Source organism: Dicentrarchus labrax, unplaced genomic scaffold, assembly GCF_905237075.1.
Source record: "Dicentrarchus labrax unplaced genomic scaffold, dlabrax2021, whole genome shotgun sequence".
NCBI classification, from domain to species: Eukaryota; Metazoa; Chordata; class Actinopteri; family Moronidae; genus Dicentrarchus; species Dicentrarchus labrax.
The window spans coordinates 13,879,450-13,901,532 of NW_026136712.1; the positions used below are offsets into that span (position 1 = coordinate 13,879,450).

Below are 22,083 nucleotides of genomic sequence, written 5' to 3' on the forward strand. Positions count from 1 at the left end.
GCTTTAGAATGACATACATAGGCAACATCTAGTCCAAATAATGATTATTGAGAGCTTGTTTGTTCTGTTGTTATGAACCATAAAAAAACCCAAACCCCAAGGGACTACATTTATGTTGTGCCTTTATTCTGAGAATGGTGCACACCCACTCACACCTACATTCACACACCGATGGAGGCAGAGCTGCCACGCAAAGTGCAGACCTGCATATCAGGAGTCGATTTAGATTTCAGTGTCTTATTTATATATTTAGGAGAAGCCAGGAATTGAACCACAAATCCTGCGATCACTGAATGATCTCAGTTAAAGACTCTGACGATGCAAAATCAATGCTAAGATCAAACCTGTAAAACTAAATACCAGGAGCTTCAAAAGAAGCACCAAAGGATGAGGGCACACAATAGCTATCCACTCCGCTCCTGTCTGCAGTATTCTGGCCTCTTGCAGCTGCCTATTAAGACCCGTTCATCAGCTGGGTAACAATGAGCTCCATAAGGTTCAGTCTGACAGTCCTGGCTCCCTGTCTCCTCTTTGGTTCTTCGGTCGCCTTCTAACGGAAAAGTGTTTAGGGGGAAAATAAACCCGGTTCTTATCTCTGCCTGCAGCTGCCCTGTGGTTACGCTGCCCCACAGGGCGAGCGCTGCTGTCAATGTAAAAACACCGCCGGGGAGGTCGTGTAAAGAAGTTGGGGGAAGTGGGGATGGGTGTAAAGGACAGGCGTGGATGCTATAAAACACACGCGAAAGGCACAGCACGCTGGTGGTGCAAGTACTGGATGATGTGACAACAAACATCTGCCCTTCTGAAGTTTCCCAGAGCAAATGATATCTCCAGAGGTGATTTTCTGTAACATGACTCTCACCTTTGACCTTAAAGAATTACCCTCCAGGGATCAATAGACAAACATACAGACACATATAAAATCAACATATATGACAAACTCACAGCCCTGAGACCAGGAGCGTACATACACACGAACAAACACACACATGCACACGTATCCTTGGGGAACAGGAACGCTGACATTGCCATGAGCCAAATGCTGTGCTGTGCTGTGCCAAAGGTTACTGACTTAACCTGTTCTGACATTTTAGGAACTGTTAAATTAAAATCAACATAAAATTGCTTTCAGTTTTCTAAAGGTCTTTCCTAAGGTCATCACAGTCTAATCAATATTTGTGAGAATTAATAACTCTCGCTCAAGCTGGAGAAACTGCACTGAAACCCCCCTGATGGCATAAAAATGTGGAATATGAAGCTGCACAATGCATAATGACTGGGAGAGCTTTTAATACCAAACTGTTCTATTTTCTGTCCCAGTGCAGTTTACAAGTGGTTATGCTGTGCACAAAGGCACAGTGCGGGGTTGTTTTGCATACAGGAGGCAGTCTGATTAATTATATGGACATGATGCAGAATAAATGTAATAGGATAATAATGTTTACATAAATAATTGTCTGATATAAATTGTACTCATTGTTTAATTGCAGACTTGGCAAAAGGCTGTGTTGGAGTGACACATTAGATAAAAACTCTGACTGTGTAGCTGCTCAGTCAGCAGTGTTGCTTTTTTTAGTTTTGCTGATCTTTTTTACTATCTTTTAAGTCTTTTAAGTTCTATTTTTTACATTTTAATACACAATACATACGGTTTGTTATGTATTATCTGTAAATTTAGTTTTGATGTGTTTGAAGAAATGCTTATTACATGAGCATCATTAAATAATGTCAGCATAAAGATTTGATATACATTTATTTATCACAATTTCTATAATTTCTCCGCATTCCTCTGGTCACACTGATGCATTTACGAATACACACCATACTTTCATACATACAGAAACATATACAAAAGATTTGATATAGTGTAATTAACTTTACCTCAAGCCTTTATTGAATATTGTATATAATTTATTGAAACATGTATATAATGAGGCTAACATGAACAGTTTGCTGCTATAAATCATACTGTTAGCAGCAGTCTAGACAGGGACTGTGTTGGAGTGACACAGTAGATAAAAATGTTTGACTGTGTGACTGCTCAGTCAGCATTGCTGCTTATTTTTGGTTGTGCTGAATAGTGCACAGTTTATAAAAATGCATCATGTGTTACCTGTTATGGCTGGAAAATGTTTGTTTTTGTATGTACATATGCATACATTCTGTTATCATGTGTCAAATTTGTTGTGAATAAAATAATGTTCCATAGGTAAATCATAAGTGATACAGTTTTATTATGGTTGAATTAATTTGTCTTCTTCCTTTAAGTCTGTATTGAATATTAATTATCAGCTTCTCACAAATAATGATGGTATACTTGTTTAGAATGTAAATTATAATGGTCAAAACCACACACAGCAGGAAATGTATGTTTTGTGATTTAACTGAAGGTGAAAGGCACAATCAATGTGTTACACCTGATTTAAAATAAGATTTAACAGAGTAATTAAAGAGACCCTCCAAACATGTTTTCAGTGTTATATATTAAAATTCACTGCCACTAGTTGTCGCTCTAGAGCACAGCATCTCAGACCAAAACAAATGAGTGCTGAGGCCAACCAGCCTCCACTGACAGAACCAGTCATTTTACCTCACACATAATCGTAATAATACATTTTAAACTGGACAGAATTTAAATTAAAACTCACCAAACTGTCTTTTTTAGTCTTTACACAGTCTTTCTAACATTCACCAAAGCTAATTTGGTTAAAATATTTGTAAAATGAGTTACAGTGTTCTGTCGAAGTGCCAGAAAAAGTGCCTGTTTCTGCCACCGACAGGCTCAGATTATTAATCTATTATAATGTATGTACATAACATTATGTAAAGGATCCCTCTGAAGATAGACCTTTTTCCCTTTATTTAACAGCCATTTGCCAGACCAGAAATGACTATTGCTTGCACCAGACTCCAGAGATAAAAACAGTAATTTTACCTCGCAGACCATCTTGCCATCATAACTTTATTCAGAGTGGACAGAAACAAAATAAAACCCACCAAAACCATCTTTCCACTGTTCCAGCAATCACCAACTATGGTATGGGCGGAAAAAATCTTTAATTTACCGACCTAGATGACAAAAACTGCCATTTCAGTCGCTCTACTCAGTTGCACAATGAGGGACATGCGGCCAGAGATAGCAGAGAAATGCTGGCATAGCAACACAGGCAAAGGGAGTGTAACATAATTCTCTGGTCAGGATGCTGTGACTCCACTATATTACATAGCAAATAACTGTTTGTTTTAAATCTCATAATGTTAAAACAATAATTGTTTTATTGACTAAAAAAGGTCAATTACGTTTGTGGAAATTAAATACTGAACCATGATTGGCTTCCGAACTTTGTGACGTCACAAATTATGTGTACGTAAACGCCTAAAAAACTCAAATTTAAGTCGAGAAAATTTATTCCTTCAGCAGATAAATGTGAAAACTCTGCTCATCACTCCAATATCCCAGTGCTGTAACAAGAAGCAAAACACGTTTTTGAGTCAAGGCGGACTTTAACAAGTCCTGTAACTTGTTTGAGGTGACACTGAAAATGGATCGCAGCTGTGCGACCCACAATGCCACTTGTTTTAAACACGTGTCTTTCCGAAAACAAAAGACCAGCTGCATTCTAAAAGTCCTTGATTGGACAGCAAGTTCAAGTGTTTTCTCTTTAGCGGACCATCTTTTTCTCAAAGACCAAAGTGTTCAAGCATCATCCATGTCAAGTGGCGGGACCCTGTCGCCCCGGCAACAGGAAGGAAGCTATTTTGAGCCGCGGGCACTCTGCCACTCCTCTAGGAGCCACAGCCTTATGGTGGCTTTGAAAATGGCTTGGAAGTGGCAAAAACTGGCATGTCGTTGCAAAGACGTGTATCCTGCTGCTAGCAGCACGCTTTTATTTCGGCCTCATGTTGCTCTAAATGGCTATTATTTGGTTATTTATCCACCAGCATGCAGGAGATAAGATAAACACAGATACAAAGCGGGTTGATGGTAGTTTGCAATAGTGTAAATTTGCTGTAATGGGTCGATGTGGGCTCAGCTGTCCTGTCCGGAGCTACAATAGTGCTGCGGGATGGTTGATGCTGAGGAATGAAATGCCACAACGTATGAAACAGGAAGGTTCCTGCGGCACTACCAGTTTCCAGACTTTACAATCGATAATGAATAAATATAAAGAGAAAATAGCAGATCAGGAAGGATTTTCTCATGCGTTTAAGGTCATAAATTAATATTAAGAGACTGAGTAGACTGAATAGGTTCTGCAGTTTGTTGAGAAATGATGTGACTAATTTGAAAAGACAGTGAGCCCAAAAGCATTTTTTTTGGTCCCTTCCACTAGGAGGTCAGAGAGGAGGTCCAACCAGGGAGCAGCCCTCTGGAGTTCGGCAGGGAGAAAGACTCTTCAGCAGGGAAGATACAACATGGGGGCATGACCTCTGCCCCTCCAGCTGAAATTTCCACTACCCACATCATCTCTTGTTTGTATCTTCTCATCTCACAAACCTCTTCATTTTGTATTTAAAACTACCATCAGTGTTAAAGTACAATTCCTGATGAGCAATGTGTCAGTGTGCTTTAAAATCTTGAGGGATCCCCTAACGCCTCATTAGAATGCCTAACTCACAAGTCAAAGCTATAATTGCACACCATACACATCAATTACACAGTAATGTCACCTGTTTCACTGTGTTTATTTCCCCAAGTCGAACCGAGAACCCAGCTCAAAGAAGATCCTCAAGCCCGCCTTTCATTCAGGCTGCTGTAGCCGAGGGAGGACAGGCTGAATTGACAAGCATGAGCAAAACAAAGACGTCCCCACGGTATTTGTTTACAACGAGCCACAATCTCCCCTGAGGTGGCACAAGGTACAAAACAAGAGACACAAGCCAAGCAGAAATGGTTGCCCAGTGGCTGGAGCAGCTAGTTTGGAACTAACTGTGTGAAACAAATCTATAAAAGACACATGATTTCTTAAGGTCAATCTAACCCTAACCCAATTACTGTAAAACAAACTTTTCTCTGCATCCCAACAGCAGATGCTGCTTTAGCCAATCAGGTTTTTTATGTTGTTGTTTTTTAATTCACAGAGCACCAGAGGCTGACCTGGGAACAGATGTATCTTGCTGATATTCAAATTCAAGCAGGTGATTAAAACAAATAATTTTTTTAAAGTATGCTGGAACCAAGAACTCTTTCTTATTCCCTGTGATGACAGCCATCCTCTAACTACCTACCTTATTTTTTAAAACATTTTTGCCTTCGTTAGATAAGATGCCAAAGTACCAAAACAACTCATCGTCAGAGTGTTTCCTTTATACTTACGGGTGCCATCGAAGCGTGTAGCAATGGTGTCCAGAAAGGTGTTCTGTGGGGCCAGGAGGCCCTTCATCACCGGCATCTTGACCCAGATGTGGGATGTCCAACAGCTGGCTGGAGGTCACACCATCCCAGAGGCACAGCAGGTGGCTTCCAGGGGCTCTCACAGGGTGCAGGAGACTTGGAGGGTGACAGTCCAGTGCCAGCGCGGGGACACACATTTACAGCCACCCTTCTCCAAACGATGCCTCTCCCAAAGACAGTAAGTGCAGTCTGGGAAGAGCTCACTCCAGCAAATGCAGAGCCTCAGGTGTGTGTAGCCTAGATAGGTCAAAATTAAAAGTAGCAATCACCAGCAGCTGCTCAGTCAGCAAGGAGGGATCAAGTCCAGGTGACGCTGAGATCCAAAGAGCTTCAGATCACTCAACCCAGCTGTTGCTTGTCTGAACCTCTCAGCCGGACAGCTCATTCCAGCAGCAACGTGGAGGAAGTTATCCTTTAAGTCCACCGCGCTTTCCATCAATAGGAGGACCGAGAATCTGCAAGACAAAAATGACAGCGCATGTGTCTAAAACCTCTCGCATCCCTCGGCTCAGTGCCCCGCCGGGATGCTGTGGCAGAGTAGTTGCATCTTCTTGAGCTTTCTACCTTTCTCCCTTCCTCGCTACCTCTCTCTCTCTCTCTCTCTCTCTCTCTCTCTCTCTCTCTCTCTCTCTCTCTCTCATCCACTCCTGTGATATCCCAGCCAATGAGATGCTGGCATCCTCTGTGGGGACCTGTTTTCATCTGTGGTGGGGGCAGCATAGAGAGAGAGAGAGAGAGAGAGAAAGAGAAAAAGAGAGAGAGAGAGAGAGGGAGTAAGAGCGGAGGTGGAGGAAAGAGGGAGGGAGGAAAGGAGGATGCAGCTGACAGTACCATTACAGCCCATGGTGCTACTATCAGCACATGGCTTTTGTGTGCATGTCTGCAAATCAAGGAAAGATGGATTACCTGCATGTCGGTCAATGCAGGCTATTGTATTCAGTTAGACTGTGTGCTATTGTGCTGTTTTGTCATGGGAGTCTGACTCAAGGGACATTGTGAAAGTGTGTGCGTGTGTGTGTGGGGGGAGAAATATTCAGATTCATTTTTCTTTCTCATTCCTAGAGTATTGTTGTTTCAAACTTGTCTCTTCTGGATGGAGCTGGCCCCCGCTGGCCCCCGCTGGCCCCCGCTGGCCTCCCAGCCCCTACAGTATCCTCATCAGAGAATTAAGGCTCTCGGATATAAAAGCGGCTAAGAGCGGATTAAAAGGATAAGCCTGGAGATGTTTTTCATGAGGACTTGATGCTAAACACACCAAAATAACGTTGCGTCTTAACTCACTTTGACCCGAGCAAATAGCACAGCTTAGCTGACGAGGGAAATACCTCTGGGTAGTGAAGGTGCTTAACAGGAACACTCGTTTATCTTAAATCATATCATTTATAATGAATTTTGTCAACAGCAATCTCATTAGATTTGACAGTAATCAGGGAAAGATGATCCTACAATTAATCTAATTAATGTAACTGTCATTAAATATTTATTCTTTTGAACCACATTAAGAAACCCGATAATTAGGGGATGATTTTTAAGGAGATGACATCTCCTTACTGAATCAGTAAGTATGGTGTGTGTGTTGATTGAGAAAAGGTTCAGATGCAATGCATTAATATAATTTGACCATTATAAAATGTCCACAGTTTTTTACAGGTGTTAGCAAGCAGGCAGAAGACTGAGTGGATTCTGTATATTTTAAAGTGAGCACTGAGAGGTTTTCAGTAAGAGGAAGGGTCTGGGTTTTATTAAATTTTGAGGTCAAATTGTTTCTTTTTTGTCACAGAGGTTTATGTGGAGCTTGAGGATGGAACCAACTATGGTGCTTGAGTTGTTTACCCAGACGCGGAAGAAAACCTAGAAGAGGTCCTGAAACAACAATTCATTTAGATGCTTTTTAATACCTTTCAGCACCCTCAACTCCATGTTTAAATTAGTAACTATGGTGGTCAAGCGTAATAGGTTTTAGTGGTGTTTTAGGAACATATAACCTACCTGTCATGGGCCATTTTTAGTCTTTCTATGCCTGTCAAAAAGAAAAAGAAAAGAAAAATCAAATCTTCACAATATATTTCCCCGACCATGCATCAAGTGTAACTTTAGGCAAACAGAGAGTCGAGTAAACAAAAATGGATGAGGAAAGAAATAGAAATATATTTGCGGGGGCATTAGTAATCTTGGAAATGTTGAGCTGATTCGGCAGCTGTGTGGGCGTCGCCCCAAGCCACAAATGAAGTTTGTAATCTTTAGGGTAAAAAATACATTTGGTTTTGATCTTGATCAGCAGTCCTGGCAGGGCAGCAACTGCAGATCTCTGAAATAAGAGTAACCACATCACGGCCCCTTGTTTTCTACTGTACGCATGAAGTGATTTGTTTTCAAAAAGCAGAGAACAAGAACAACACAGGGGACTGTTGATTGGAGTGTTAATTCTGATAAATTCTTATTTGGGAGAGAAGACATGATTATTGTTATACTGTCAGTCAAAAAATGCTGGAGAGAAAGGGTGATTAAAAATGCACAATTAACCCATCCAGCAGGCAGCACAGGTGCACCGCAATTGAAGAAAAAGGGGGGAAAACAAGACAACTAGTGAAAGTAAAAGACTGGCTCTCAGACTGTAAGAAAGTATTGTTCCCCCTCTGGGATCCTATTCAATCCCTGGCAGCCCTTCACTGCTATCTATTTTTAATAGCTTCTCATTGTGCTTTCTTCATGTAGTCCATCCATCTCTGCTTGTCACTAATAAAGAGCCTGATCCATTAAACATGCTCACTATCTACTCCGCAGTCTAATACGACTGAGTGACGCACAGGCGGCCAGGTGAAATACATACATACATTACTACATTTCCCACATTTCTCAGCTCAGAGTGGACTTCTGGCATTTACCCTGATTTTCTTTATTTTTGCTTTGTTTTTTGGTGAAAGCTGCACAAAATTTGGATCAAATGTTTGTTAATATTTACACAAAGGACTCTTTATTTACCATTTTAAACTTCAATGGAAATCCGCCGCCTTAATCCTGACTTAAACTGTAAGATAGATAAGCTCTACAGCCGGCATCATTCACTCCACATGCAACATCCCTTCTCTCAATTAAATGCATCGTTCTTCCCCTCAGCAAAACCCCATTGAGAAATCAGGCCTGTCATTCTCAGATCTCGGCTGTTTACATTGAATTAACTTGTGACTGAGCAGATGTGCTTAGAGGCTCTGTGTGTTTATGTATGTGTAAATCCTCAAGGCACGTGCGGATGACAGATGAAGGAAGAGACACATCATCTCACTAGACACCAACCAGAGAAAGACGATGATCTGTAATGAATAAACAAAAGCAGTGAAAATACTGGAATCATCCTTCATTTACCCACCATGCTGTCATTATATAGTAATCTGATGAAAATGAGACTTTCAGAAAATTATTGTTGTTATTGTTGTGGCTTGAACTGGACAATTCTGGGAAACTGCTGTCCTTACTCGGTATTAATCCATTCACAACAACGTATGCACAAAAACTATAACTTGTTGAGTGAATACTTAGGAAACAAAACTTCTAATTTGACCCCTGTGGATGTTTAAGGGTACAGTAGCCTACATGTGCCAGCTTTTGTAAGATCCAAAGAACATTAATTACTTTAATTAATTAAATAGAAGATTAATACCACTCTCTTTTATCAAAATAACTTTTTGTTATATGTGCTGAAAACTTCGCTATATCCTGGTACATGTGAAAAAGACTGGTTCCTCTGGCTCGTCCTCGTTCTCTTTAATGGCGTTTCCGAGAATCCCCCGAGCCTAAACACAAAACAACCAATCAGAGCCGAGAAAAGATATTTGAAAGATGAGTCTCATTCCCAGGTCGTCAAATACCAATGTTTTGGGTCGGTGGCTTGAAGCTTTGGGACCCAATGTTATTTTTTTTAATAAAAGTTGCCTACTGCAGATTTGCTACAGCCAGCAACCAGTCAGCTTAGCTTTGGCAAGACTTGAAATAGGGGGAAACAGCTAGCCTGTGACTAAATCCACCTACCAGCACCTCTAAAGCTCACTAATTAATGTGTTATATCTGGATTGTTTAATCCGTACACAAACAAGTGTAAGAGTAAAAACAATCGTGTGCCGTTTTGACAGTGTTTGTACTAATTAAAATAGATAAAATATATTATATAGAGTTCTCTTGAGGTGCTGGTAAAAGAGGTAAGATGTTGTTAACCAGCAGAGTCAGCTGCTGTCTCCAGGTACATATTTAACAGACATGAGAGCTCATCTAACCTAACGCTCCACCAGAAAGCACATTTGTGTATTTCCCAAAATATGGAGCTACTCCAGCACCAGACGAGTATTACAAGGTCGACGCTGGTTTGTTTCTAACTCAAGGGCAGTAGAGCGGCGAGGATGCACAAATCCTGGCTGTGCAAGTCATTAATAAACATCGGTAACCTCTAATGTCCTGGATAACAGAAGAAGATGACAGACTTTCATAACTACTGTTTAACTGTTTGAAACCTCTAGAGAGGAAAACAAAATCCTAAAGTAAAATGTGGTTATTTGACTCCTGTTTTGGTCTGATCTCACTACGGAGCCAAAATAAAGCGAGAGCAGTGTGAAATCTCATGGTGAAATGGGACGTTACTATAAATATTAGCCCACTTTGTGAACGGAGAGACCTGCGGGAGAGAATCGTGCCATACAACAACACACGAGAGTAAAGGGCTTTGAGATGTGGGCTTGTTTCAGCTGCTATTTTCTTCAGCTTCCACGACATAACACATGACTCAACTTTAGTAATACAAAATATCTCATATACAGGTAATTAAATAATGAGATTGGAGTCTCTACTCTGATCTGCCTGCAAAAATGACTCTCTTGCATTTACACTTTAGAAAACTGTTACACACTTAAAGTGAGAGGGTAGTAATTCAAGTAGATAGCGGGAATAACACATTACATATGGCTATCCCCCTCTAGTGGTGACAATGAAGTCTTGCCACTGGTAATGTATGCACTGAGTCAGTCAGATGGTGGTCATTTAGATGGGAAAGCTTGCTGAGATGTAATACCAGTTCTGGAAACAAGTGTCAAAAGTAAGTGGGAAAAAATTAAAAATTTCAGCTGCAAGAAATGAAAAATGTAACACGATCAACTGAAGCTACAAATTGCATATTTACCTTTACCAACACATCCAGTCTGTAACTGTGGTGTACTAGAGGATATTAAAAGCATAACAGAGGCCAAACATCTACTGCTATTGAGTCACTTTGTCACTTAAAGGTAGACACTAGAATACATTTATAGTTTATAAATAAGAGGGTTTAGGATGCTTTTCTCTGTTGTATCTCAGCCCCACTCCATGACTTAGGCATACAAGATGGCATTTATTTTTAGATATAAATCTTGCCAAACCTTCACAGGTGACTGCATTTATGGGACAATGGGAATGCGGTGGTAGTGCAACATTCAATAACACCAGATAAATGTGTATCAATACAAACATTTTATAAGCTAGGTGTTACTTTGCTTCATCTTCAGCTGTCATAAAAAAAACCTCTAAAACAGAACAAAATGAAACCCTGGTTAGATAAAGAGACTGGAGACTGACTATCAGATAAAAGCCCAAAAAAATCCTCTTCAAAAAAGGGTATCTTGTTTCACAGTATTCTCCCCTGTCATTCAACACTGTGGGGACATCAACTAAATAGAAGTTTTAATCATTTCTTTATTATTCTTATGGGGCCAAAAGATACACCAATATAACAGCTAACCCCAAAACATTTGAGCGATAGTATATACACTGCATATGGTTCATCTTTGATTGAAATGGAAACCAGACAAGGTCCTGAAACACTTCATAAAAACAGAACAGACTGTTTAACAGTTCACTTTAATAAAATTATAAATATAGTCGAGCAAATAAATCAATCAAATGAAAACTGTGTTCCCAGGAGTTTTTGTGTTCCCAGAGGCACAATTCATAAAAAAAACTGGAGACATTTGATTCAGTCAGCGCTCACCACAGTCAGTCCACAAGCTTTGTCTCCCTTTTAGGAAACGGTTTTCCCCAAGAGAAAGTCAGCGTATTCTTTCCTGCGTAGCACTCGGTGCATTTTGAAGGTGTTGGGTGAGGTGTTGGAGAAGGCCATCATGTGCTTGCGAAGTTCCCCGAACGCGCCGTCTGCCACGAGCTGCACCCTCATTGGTCCGATGCTGCCTTTGATACGGAAAGACTTGTAGACGGCTGAGTCCTGCTGGAGACTGATGTCCAACTGGAGGGAAGGAGAGCAGAGGGCACATAAATAAAGTAAATAAAGGTCAGTTACACGATGAGGAAAAAACAAGGTTTGTCTTACCTTGTAACGTTGCTCCTCTGTGAGGTTCCTCACACCTTTCAGCTCTATAAAAACCTGGTAATGAGGATCTGAGCCACCTATCGAATCTCCTGCAACACCACAGTAAAGTAAAATTCATTATAGTGCAAACTGAACCTGACTAACCACTCAGAGGTGTCGACTGAAGGGGTATGAGCAAGGCGTCTTACCCATGATGCCACTCTCAACGCAGCAGTAGTCGACCAGCTGAGCCCCCGGCCACTGAGAAACAGCTTTCTTCAGAGCGTCAAGGAACAACGCCTCGGACACTTTCTCCCCTCGTACGTTCAACATTTGACCCCGTCTGACAGAAGAGGGAGGGAAGCCAGGAGGAAGCATTTTTCTATGTGGTATATATTAAAAATCTACATACATACAGTATATTACATGCAGCATGAGATGATGTGCAGTATTTGAACAATTGTGTACCTGTATTGAAACTCAACAATGGGGCACTGGTTGTGGAATCCAACTACTTTCACAATGTCTCCAATGCGATATCTGTAACACACAGCATACAAATAAAAAGTGTCTATTATGCAACAGTCCTATACAAGTATTATTTGTGAAATACCTGGGATTAAAGCTTGTGCACGTTTCTGAGCATCTTTAAATTTTAATTGCGTGTCAGATTGTCTTACTGAGTCTGAACACGAATCTTGATATAACGTAGCATTATCAGACTTGAGATGCCCATTTTATCTTGATTGAGTGCATTCAAGTGCAACCACATCACAACGGCAATGACACAAAGCAATTATCGGATGTAATTCTGCACTCTTTCTAGCCTATGATTTAACAAAGTGGCAGTTAACTGAACCCTCTGGTTGACAGCAAGATACAAATATACTTAAAATTGGCCTACATTTCAAGCATTTACTCCCTAAAAACATAACAGACGTAAGACTGTCTACATTCAACTGACAGATCCTGCAAGAATACAGTTAAATTCATCATTAGATCATTTTTGGTTGTAAATGAAATCAGACCTGAAGAGTCCTGAAGCGTTTGTAATAACAAGCTCGTAGTTTTGTCCCTCCTTCACCTCCTCCATTAGCAGAGTGTGAGGCGTCTCCTCCTCCAGGCGGCTCTCTGGCAGAAACTCGCAGAACATTGAACGTGGACAGAGCATATAGCGTCTGTTTGGCTCCTGTGGCCACAGGTTCACTCCTATTAGACCTGCAGAGGGCAATTCAAACAATAAGAACTAATACAGTAATACATCCAAGCACCTTAAAAACCTTTTATTAGTGTGTGGGATCAGATGTGATCACATGCAAGTTCCTACCTTCAGTAGCAGCGTAGAACGGCGAATAGAAAGGCACTCCCTGGCAGTAGTTCCCCCTCAACATTTCCCCATAGATCTGATTGGAGCCACTGTCCACTGCCAGCACCAGGTGGAGGTGAGGCCACAGCCGCTTGGCGATGCCACGGAAACCGTCTTGGAAGTGGACCCGGAGCTGAGCGGCCCTCTCTGGGTCTGGCTTCATCAGAGCCTCGAGCCTTAACCTCACTTTGGGCTCCAGAGCCAGAGCGCTGCTGACCTTCCCACGTTCAATGTCCTCCACAAGCTCCTGCCAGCGATCCTGTGGGATGGAGAGGAGATCGGATGGAAATTACTTTTTCTAATCCTTAGCACATCAAACAAATTACCACAGCTTTTCTTTCAGTCAGTGGGAGTCTGACTCCTGACTCAAGATTTCATCCCATTTTACTAGAAAATGTACCATTGGGGCTCAAACCAGGCATGCATGAAGGATACAGCACTAGGAGACATTTCTATCAAATCAACTACAGAGTGCTGCTGTTGGTGGAAAAATTTTGTCTCTTCAAAATATCAGACACCTTTTTAAGAATTAAGATGTTATTTATTGTTAAAAAAAAACATGCAATTTCTGAAATATAAAAAAATATTTTTGAATATTTTCCTAGAATGGATTAGTTTCTGTTTGTGAATGGGCTATATGAATGGGCGAATGTGGAGTAAATGTAGTGTAAAGGCCCTATACAAGTATAGTCCATTTACCATTATCTGTATAATAAATCATGACATAAGCTATACTGTACCTGCAAAGCACTGAAAGCATAGTAGACTGTGGAAGCAAAGTTGGACTCCAGTGTTCCCACACTCGGATCTTTGAGAGCAAACAGGAGATGCAGGTAAAGGGTGTCTTTCTCACTGGGGACCTGAAAGAGAGCACAGTACAATCTCATGAAAACGATTAAAAAATTATAAACAATTAACAAATTCTGCATAAAATCCAAAAGAAAAATAATATTTAGAAACCAATAAGTACTCAGCATCGTGACCAATACATCTCGTAAACTGTACCTCGAAGGCGGGTGCTGGGGTGGTGTAGAGGTTGAGCATGTGGCGAGAGGAGGCTGGTGTGGAGGAGTTTGGTCCAATGGGAATACCGGCCTCAGACTGGCGAAAAGTAGGCGTGTAGAAGAACTTGGTGGTGCGCTGGAGGCTGTCGGTTGCAGGAAACGCTCTTCGCATGGCATCCAAACACACAGTCACCCCCTTGGTGGATAAATAAATACGATTACTGACAGTAAGAGTTTTACATGCACAACAACACAGCACAGGCTACGACTGTGCAAACACATCATCACCAAGCTTCACCTGCAAGAAGAACTCAGTGTTGGTGTCCTGGGTGCTGAGCAGCATGGCGCTGGCTCCTGACGTCCCGGAAGTCATGGCCAGGATCAACGGCTTCTCCGCGATGATCACCTTCTCCTCACCCGCCGCGATGCGTCTGATGAGCTCACGGTAGTGCTCGTATGTGGTGATGGGGTGTCGTGCTCGGAAGCCATCGCTGTCTGAAAAATAATAGTTTATGAGTTAAAACTGTCTGAAGTCTTCATTTCACTGATGAAGGTGATGAGATGGGGTTGATAGCTCAGACGAGTCATGCTCATTCATAGCTATACAGTTTATTATTTTAGACCCCAAAAAGTAGATTAAAATAGAGGGATTTTATACATACATAATATATATGTACATTTTTGTACTTTTTTGAGGTACTTTGCATGACTATTTCCATTTTTTTTATACTTTATGCTGCTACTTCACTTCAATTCAGAGAGAAATATTGTCAGTTTTACTTCATAAGACTTTAGTTACTAACACTTTAAAACATTACTTTTACTTATAACAGAGTATTTCTACACAGTGGTATTGCTAAAAGATCTAAGTACTTCTTGAAACAGCACTTAGATCTCAGCCGAGAGAAAAACTATTGCCATCTATCTAAGTAACTTTTCAAGCAAAGATTTAAACAGTGTCTAGTTTAAGCTTTGCAAACATGAGGATTTGCTGCATTTGTCTGTCTTAAATGATTTAATATATTTGGGTTTTGGTAAAACAAAGTGATTTTAAGGCATCAACCCTGGTTTCAGCCAATTGTGATGGAATTTTTTCACAATTTTTATAGACCAAACTATTAAAAGATAGATTAATAGACTAGATTAGTGTATATTGATTTGTTTTTTATTGTTATTACAGAAATAAAAAAAAATAATTGAACAGTTAAATCGTTATAAATAATATGGGGGGAACAAATGTGAAGAAAATGAGTGCACAGTTGAGTTTGATGTCTTGTCAGGAATATTTTTAAGACTCCTGAGCTCAGTAAAATCCTGTTTACGGCCCTGCTGTCAGTGCCTGGTGTGCAGACTTACATCACAGCAAGACAGAGGACAAATCAGTGTGTCACTGCTGGTTTACTCCAGCTGCAGGTTATCCTGTGGAGGAGTTTGGCTTAATCTCAAACACCACCTCAAAACAGTTAATTAGCACTATATTACTGTTTCCTTACCTTTTATTGAGCTGAAGTCATACTCTCTTCCATAACATGTGTTTGCGTTCTTGCGCAGGCGCTTCAGGAGAGTCTCCTCCTGGACTTGTTTCACATTGAGTGTGTCGGCTTCAAGTTTCCTCCTCTGCCGCCGGCCCAGCCAGCCCACTCCCTTCCCCGCCAGATACTGACTGAGCAGACTGCTTAACGCCCGGTTTTCACCTTTCATCTTGGAGCTAATGTCCCTCCAAACGAGCGCCATCCCGACCAGAGAGCAGACACCGAGGGCAGTGGGCAAAGGAGGCGGCATCGCTGGTGTTACACAAGGAAACATAAGGAGGCAGATGAGCCAGACGGGGGCGCTGTTAGCCGACTCTACCACCCTTACCTGTTTCATGTGACACTTTAAAAAGGCTGCCAACTGCGCTGTTGTCCCATCGGTGGGTTACCATTACAGCGACCCTCTCCCATCGTTTCACACATTCAGCATCCATCATAGTTCAGCTTACTTACCCTGATTTTGTCCGAAGATGGCGACAGCAAGAGAGAAAACCGCAAAACAAAGCGGAACAGCCGCCCGAAACCAAGAGAAAGCCATCCAGTACAAACAATGTGACCTGACTTTTATATGGTTTAAACTGTTCACATTAATAATAACGTTTAACTCGCATTAATGCGACAACAGAAGACCCTGAACTTTTGCTTTTGAAGCCGTTTGGGCTACTTCCGTGTTTGGGTCGCAGCCTGTCGCTCTGATTGGCTGACTACAGGATGACGTATTTTTACTGATTTAAACCACACGCACACAAAAAACAAAAAAAACCCAAAAACTTTTTATGTGAGAAATGTTTTCAAATTCAAGTGTTTATAATTTTCCAGCAAATTCCAGATACATAAAATCAAAAGATAGAATTCTCCACTTTATTCACTTTCTTAATATTCAGATACATTTAAACTCGATTAAAGTTTCAAAATAGAGAGACTAAAATTACTTGAATGTACATCTTTTCCCTTCTCCTACATATTCATTTATTTCTTCTAAATGTTCAGAGCTCCTCTCATTATCCTTATATCTAATGTTCAAATTTTACATTGTTATAATTTAATGTGTTTACTCTTTTTGTTCTAATATAAATGTATTAATTGTACTTGAATAAACAAAAATAGAGATTTTTCATGCTCAAACTAAAGCTTATGTTGCACTGGAAACATACGGATATTATTAGGCAAGTACATAATTTATTAGGTCTATGATTACTAATTTAAAAAGCAATGTAAGCATCAGAGCAGCGACATAAGGGGTCTTGTCCTGAGCTGCAGAACACGTAATGAATCCCTCTTGCCTCTGGCTGTACATTAGTCCACAGAAACCCCTTCATCTGCTTTCCTCTTCAGAACCTGCACAAAGATCAGAGAAAACACTGAAACCTTTGAAGAAGGACTGTGCTGGATCAATCAGACAGCTCTACAGTTTGCTCACCTGTTTCATTTCCACCGTGACAGCTGATAATGAAAAGAATTTACACAGAAAATTATGAAATGATAAACAGATGATCAAGCTGATTTTAGATAGGCTATGTCTTTGTGGACTAACCTGCCCAATAAGAAGAGGGTAACATCAAAGGTCCATCGGCCGACGCGCCGTGGAGCAGCTCAGCCAGCCACGGCACCTCTGCTGGGTTGTCAACAAGAAACTCCTCTGGTTCGTCCACATACAGTTCAAACTCTGCCACAGTCAACGGAAACACTCAATGTATCTTCTTGATTTAGATCAAGTTAGCTTTTATGTTATGTTCTGTATATGTATTTATATTTATCTCCATTATCATTTGTTTTGTATTCCAAGAAACCTTTAGTGGAATAGAGTACACAAGATGGGAAGTACAAATTGACTTTCTCTTCCTTTCAGCCAACCTGTGACTTTATCTTCCTCATAATCCTCCTTTATGGTCCAAGCTGTGGTTGTTTCATTAGCGACGCTGCAGCTGGACATGGACGATGTGAGGCTGTTGCTCTGGAGTCTGTGTGTTAGACGTGTTGTGTCACAGATGTAGGCCTCTCTGTAGAGCCGACTGGCTGCAGAGAGACAGAGAAAAACACTCATTTGGATTGTGATTGTGTAAGAAACTGGTTTTAAAAGTCCCATAATATGTGTTGTTATCATGGTGTGAGGATGAGAATAATAGACCATTGATTGTGAAGAATCAGTTCTCACAGGACAAAAGTCACAATATTAGACCTTGGTTGGCTGATGGTACCTGATGTTCTATTAAATGACTTTAACCGCACTTTATTGAAAGGACCCAATCAAAAGAAAGTCTAGTTGTGATGAGTTTGAGATGAAATAATGATGACAAAACAATGTATATTTTTTAAATTGCAGACACATTTAGGGTATACTGATGTAAAATGATTTTTTAAATATACATATTTGGGGGCTTTTGTTGCCTTTTTTATTGACAGGACAACTCAAGACAAACAGGAAAGGGGGAGATAGAGAGGGAATAACACACAGCAAAGGGCCACAGGTTGGACTTAAACCCATGTCCACTGCAGCAGGGACTCAGCCTTGGTACATGGGGCACCAGCTCTACCAGGTAAGCTACCAAAGCACCCCTCTATGAAAGATTTTAATTCACAAACGAGTTCTAGTAAAGGACGAGCATGAAGAGGAGATTGCTGACCCTGCATGTCTTCCAGGTGTTGGATGTAGCTGACCGCATCTCTGTTGTTGATGTGGAGCCGGTGACTGTCGCTGAGGTGCCTCAGGACGTGTTTGGAGTGAAAGGTTGAAGGAGTGTAATACACCAGTTTAGGGAGGCACAGAGAGCCCACTGCAGAGATTTCAAACCTGCTGCCCTGAAGAGCGAGAGAGAGGGAGAAGTGCTGTATAATCCAAATATCAGTAGTGGAGGAAGTATTCTAATCCTTAAATTAAGTAAAAGAACTAATCATCTACTATCATTAGATTATTATGACTCATGCATTCATGTAAAAGCAGGATTTTACTGTTGTAGTTGGTTGAAATGGTGCTTTTAACAATGTTGTATAGGTCTATAACTTAAAGGTCTTAACTGCTACTAATTCTCTCCATCAATTGATTTATCGTTTGGTTTGGGAAAAAAAAACCACTGAACATAGAAAACACCAGGTAATTAGCGGACTGTAAAATACAGGGTTTCCCTCTGAAATGAAGTAAAGCAGAAGTAGCATATCAATGCCGAACAGAGAGGTGGAAGAAGAGTCGATGTTGTATAAGTGGCAATATTCAAGTCGTGACTCTTTAAGACGAACCTGGAAAGTGAAGCGATCAATATCCGTCCAGGAGAACTCATACAACAGACACTGCTTCCCTTCCACCTCCTTAAGAAAAATCCAATCAGTTTACACTCATAACACATGTTCCAAGAAGTTTATCTATATCTACAAGTCAAAATGCTTCAATAATGTGGAGGACCCACCTGATAAATATGGACTCCTTTAGGTGCTACACCGAGAAGGGTGGAACTTCTCAGCTTTTTTTTGTCCTGCACATAAAAGAACAGATGAAGAAGGCAGAGTTCAGAATATAAAACAGCAAACAGACTCACAACCTCCTGACTGTCTGCTTCATTACAGTTACAGTATTCTGGAGGATTTCTTTGGTTAACTGAAACAGTCTGTGTCTGCGTCTGACTGGCCTGTCTCATCCTGTAGAAGGTGACTGGTCCATCCTGTAAACTGCTGGCCTCTTTTATAAACTGCAGGATGGCTTGGTTGCGAGATACACCTCTCAGCTCCACGTGCAACACCGGGCAGTGCTGAAGCAGGAAGTCTCTTCCACGACGCTTTATCAGCTGAGGACACAAGCATGTTACATACACACATGTAAAAACTGTTAAAATGTTCAAGGTTTAGATCTTAATGCGACCTCCATCATTTTGAGTCACTTTGGCTCAGAAACAGACTATACCACATAAGGTTGAATGTCAACAAACATTCAGCCATTTCACCATTTACGTGGATTAAAACACATTTATTAACCCCTCAAGTCAAAATTACTAACTACAATTGATCAAATATGAACAAATATACTGTAGATATAATGCAATATATAATAGTGTACTTAAATATAACAATATTAAAAATACATAATGCAAAATATATATTTATTTATTTTCTTTACCCATGAGGGGAAGTAGTCTTCAGGAAGAAAGTAATGTCTGTCCTCGTCCAGATCTCCGACATCAGCTTGAAGTGCAGAGGCTGCCAGCTGGAAGTACAAAGCTTCCTGATGGCGGCTCTGTGATTGCAGCACTTTCTGCCTGAGCTCAGTGTAGTAGAGCTGCTGCACTTTGCTGCTCCTTAAACAACCAAATAGGACAATAAATTACAGTTTGTCTCTGTATTATGGGAGTTTTTTTGCCATTTCTTTTTATTTTTACTTGATTGGGCAGAACATTCATGGTTTGCTGATGGGTGACCAACTTACAATATTAGCCACCCACTCTCAACATAATACTGTACTCTCAGGAACAAGATGAATGGGACCTAGAGATGAAGAATAAATATTTAAACAGAGTGAAAGAGTAATATTGTCTATTGTCTACACAGTCTAGTTAACATTTGAAGAAACAAACAGGAATCATGTAACAAAGACCTGATGTACAGGTTTGTACAGAACATCTCCCCAGATACAAAGCAATACATTATGCATTATCACACCATGAGTTTACTGAGGCACACTGATGCATGCAGGACTGTAGGTAAGTCTTCAGAGAGCTTAAATACAAGAACAACTCACTGTTGAGGATCCTCTCTTCCATCTTTTGCCAAAGTACTTGCTCAGCTTTTGCTCCAAATCAAGAAAGAGGTATTCATTATCTGAGGAACATAGAGAAAACAAGCCCACGACACCCTCTTGAGTTCATTCAGTTGCAGCTGCCTCCCTAAATGCCAGCATCCCTCGATAAATGAATTCAAAACATTCCTTTTTTGAACTCCCACACAGACACTAACTGACCTCTGAGAACAGCCAGACCAAAGACCTGCAGCTCACCGATGCCGAGCTGCTTCAACACACTATTCAACACCTCGTGGCCTCGGGCTCTCACCTGAAGACACACATTATAACACACACATGTACAAGTACGTAAGAGTACATGGGCATATTCAGGGTCCATCCTGTGAGCTTTGGGTTCACATTGATACATTTGCTTTGTGATGATCAGCAAATCATTTAGTTATTAATGTGTATTAGACTGTTGTTTGGTCCAAAGCTGATATGATGGAGATCCCTTCCTGAAAACAGATACATACTGTAAAGGCTGCAATGAAATGACTTTCATGAAATAATAATTTTGTTTCATTATCATTTTATTTAGTCGTGCATTTTGAAGTTAAGGTAACTCAGAATTTAAAGGACTTACTGTATTGAAACAATAAAAACCATCTTCCCTTAAACATCTTTCTTATCCAGAAATTTTGGGGATAAAATAAGTCCCATTATGATAAAATGCAGTTTCAGAAGCTTTCAAATAAATAAGAGAAATGATTACTTTATATTTCTATATTACTATAATAAAATAATCAGTATAGCCCCTGTGCAATACATCAGTGATAAATATTTATAATGTTAATGTCAAATTAAACCTGAGGTTTGTATATTTGTGACGCATTAGAATCAAAGACTAAAATAAAATAAATAAATAACAAATAAATGAATAAGACATTGAAAGGGACCTTGAGGCCACTCACCCTGACAGTACAGTCCAGGTGCTGCTTGTTTGGTAGAAGGATGCACACCTGTCGTTTCTGCAGCGTCCTCATGGTCACAGAAGCCTCGGGCTCGTCTCAGGCCTTCATATATCCTCCTCCTGTCCTCCCATGTGCTGACCAAAACAGCCTTCTTAGGTCAGCCTTCCTCCCTAACCTGGCACGTAATGACTTCTGACTCAGAAAAGCATCAAATCCTTATCAGAGACTGTTTGGCCTTTTTGCTTTAAGAATCAGCTCTAGTATGGTTTATCCTTTTCCCCAAATTATCACAGATTCTTAATGCAGAAATGTGTTTGTAGCTTCTGTTTGGGCACTTAAAACATTCTAGTAATCTATTTTTAAAGGCGCTACGGGAGGAAAACAGGAATAAAAGCTGAGGTGTTGGTGGACATGCTGGACTCTGAACTAAAAACTGAAAAATGTACAAACATTATGGCAAGAGAAATAAGAACATTTTAACTGCTTTTAAATAAATTACTTAATTGGCTGCAAGAAGCCTGACCAAATCTGTCAAAATTGGAGACACATGATGCAAATTCAACACACATCAACATGCAGTGATGAACAATATCCTACCACCTGTACCTGAAGTAAACTAAACTCTGTTTATTTATATCAATATGTGTCTGTGGAGCTGACCTTTTCACCAACTGGACAATTACAGTTGTTTTTGGATTGAAGATATGGATAACATCAAAATTTAGCAAAAGAAGACACTGACATGGATACCCAAACATTTACTGTCCCATCCCCTGCTGGAAATAAAT

At 40.5% G+C, this 22,083-nt stretch overlaps 3 protein-coding genes across 3 annotated transcripts in view; all 3 read right to left on the minus strand.

The window, feature by feature from the left end:
• LOC127373153 (potassium voltage-gated channel subfamily H member 4-like) overlaps nt 1-9,350 on the minus strand; it is a 40,982-nt gene extending 31,632 nt beyond the window's left edge. Inside the window, exons 1-2 of the mRNA XM_051417302.1 lie at nt 7,385-9,350; nt 5,318-5,850 (exon numbers count right to left, since the gene is read on the minus strand). Of these exons, the coding sequence (XP_051273262.1) occupies nt 5,318-5,393 (76 nt within the window). The 5' untranslated portion in view covers nt 5,394-5,850; nt 7,385-9,350. The remainder of the gene's footprint in view (nt 1-5,317; nt 5,851-7,384) is intronic.
• Nucleotides 9,351-11,087: 1,737 nt separating this feature from the next.
• On the minus strand, nt 11,088-16,303 carry ghdc (GH3 domain containing). Its single transcript, XM_051417344.1, has 11 exons — nt 16,073-16,303; nt 15,581-15,871; nt 14,386-14,582; nt 14,089-14,283; nt 13,824-13,943; nt 13,045-13,342; nt 12,746-12,935; nt 12,186-12,257; nt 11,927-12,060; nt 11,739-11,827; nt 11,088-11,654 (listed from the first exon to the last, which is right to left on the minus strand). The coding sequence occupies exons 1-11, from the start codon at nt 16,155-16,157 to the stop codon at nt 11,433-11,435; spliced, it is 1,893 nt and encodes a 630-aa protein (XP_051273304.1). The 5' UTR covers nt 16,158-16,303; the 3' UTR covers nt 11,088-11,432.
• A 60-nt stretch (nt 16,304-16,363) lies between these two features.
• Nucleotides 16,364-21,367, minus strand: LOC127373850 (FERM domain-containing protein 6-like). The gene is made up of 13 exons (XM_051418690.1): nt 21,296-21,367; nt 20,562-20,652; nt 20,343-20,422; nt 20,031-20,089; nt 19,725-19,902; nt 19,240-19,395; nt 19,021-19,086; nt 18,854-18,922; nt 18,244-18,418; nt 17,474-17,635; nt 17,154-17,285; nt 17,040-17,062; nt 16,364-16,957 (listed from the first exon to the last, which is right to left on the minus strand). The coding sequence occupies exons 1-13, from the start codon at nt 21,365-21,367 to the stop codon at nt 16,916-16,918; spliced, it is 1,305 nt and encodes a 434-aa protein (XP_051274650.1). The 3' UTR covers nt 16,364-16,915.
• Between the last annotated feature and the right edge of the window lie 716 nt (nt 21,368-22,083).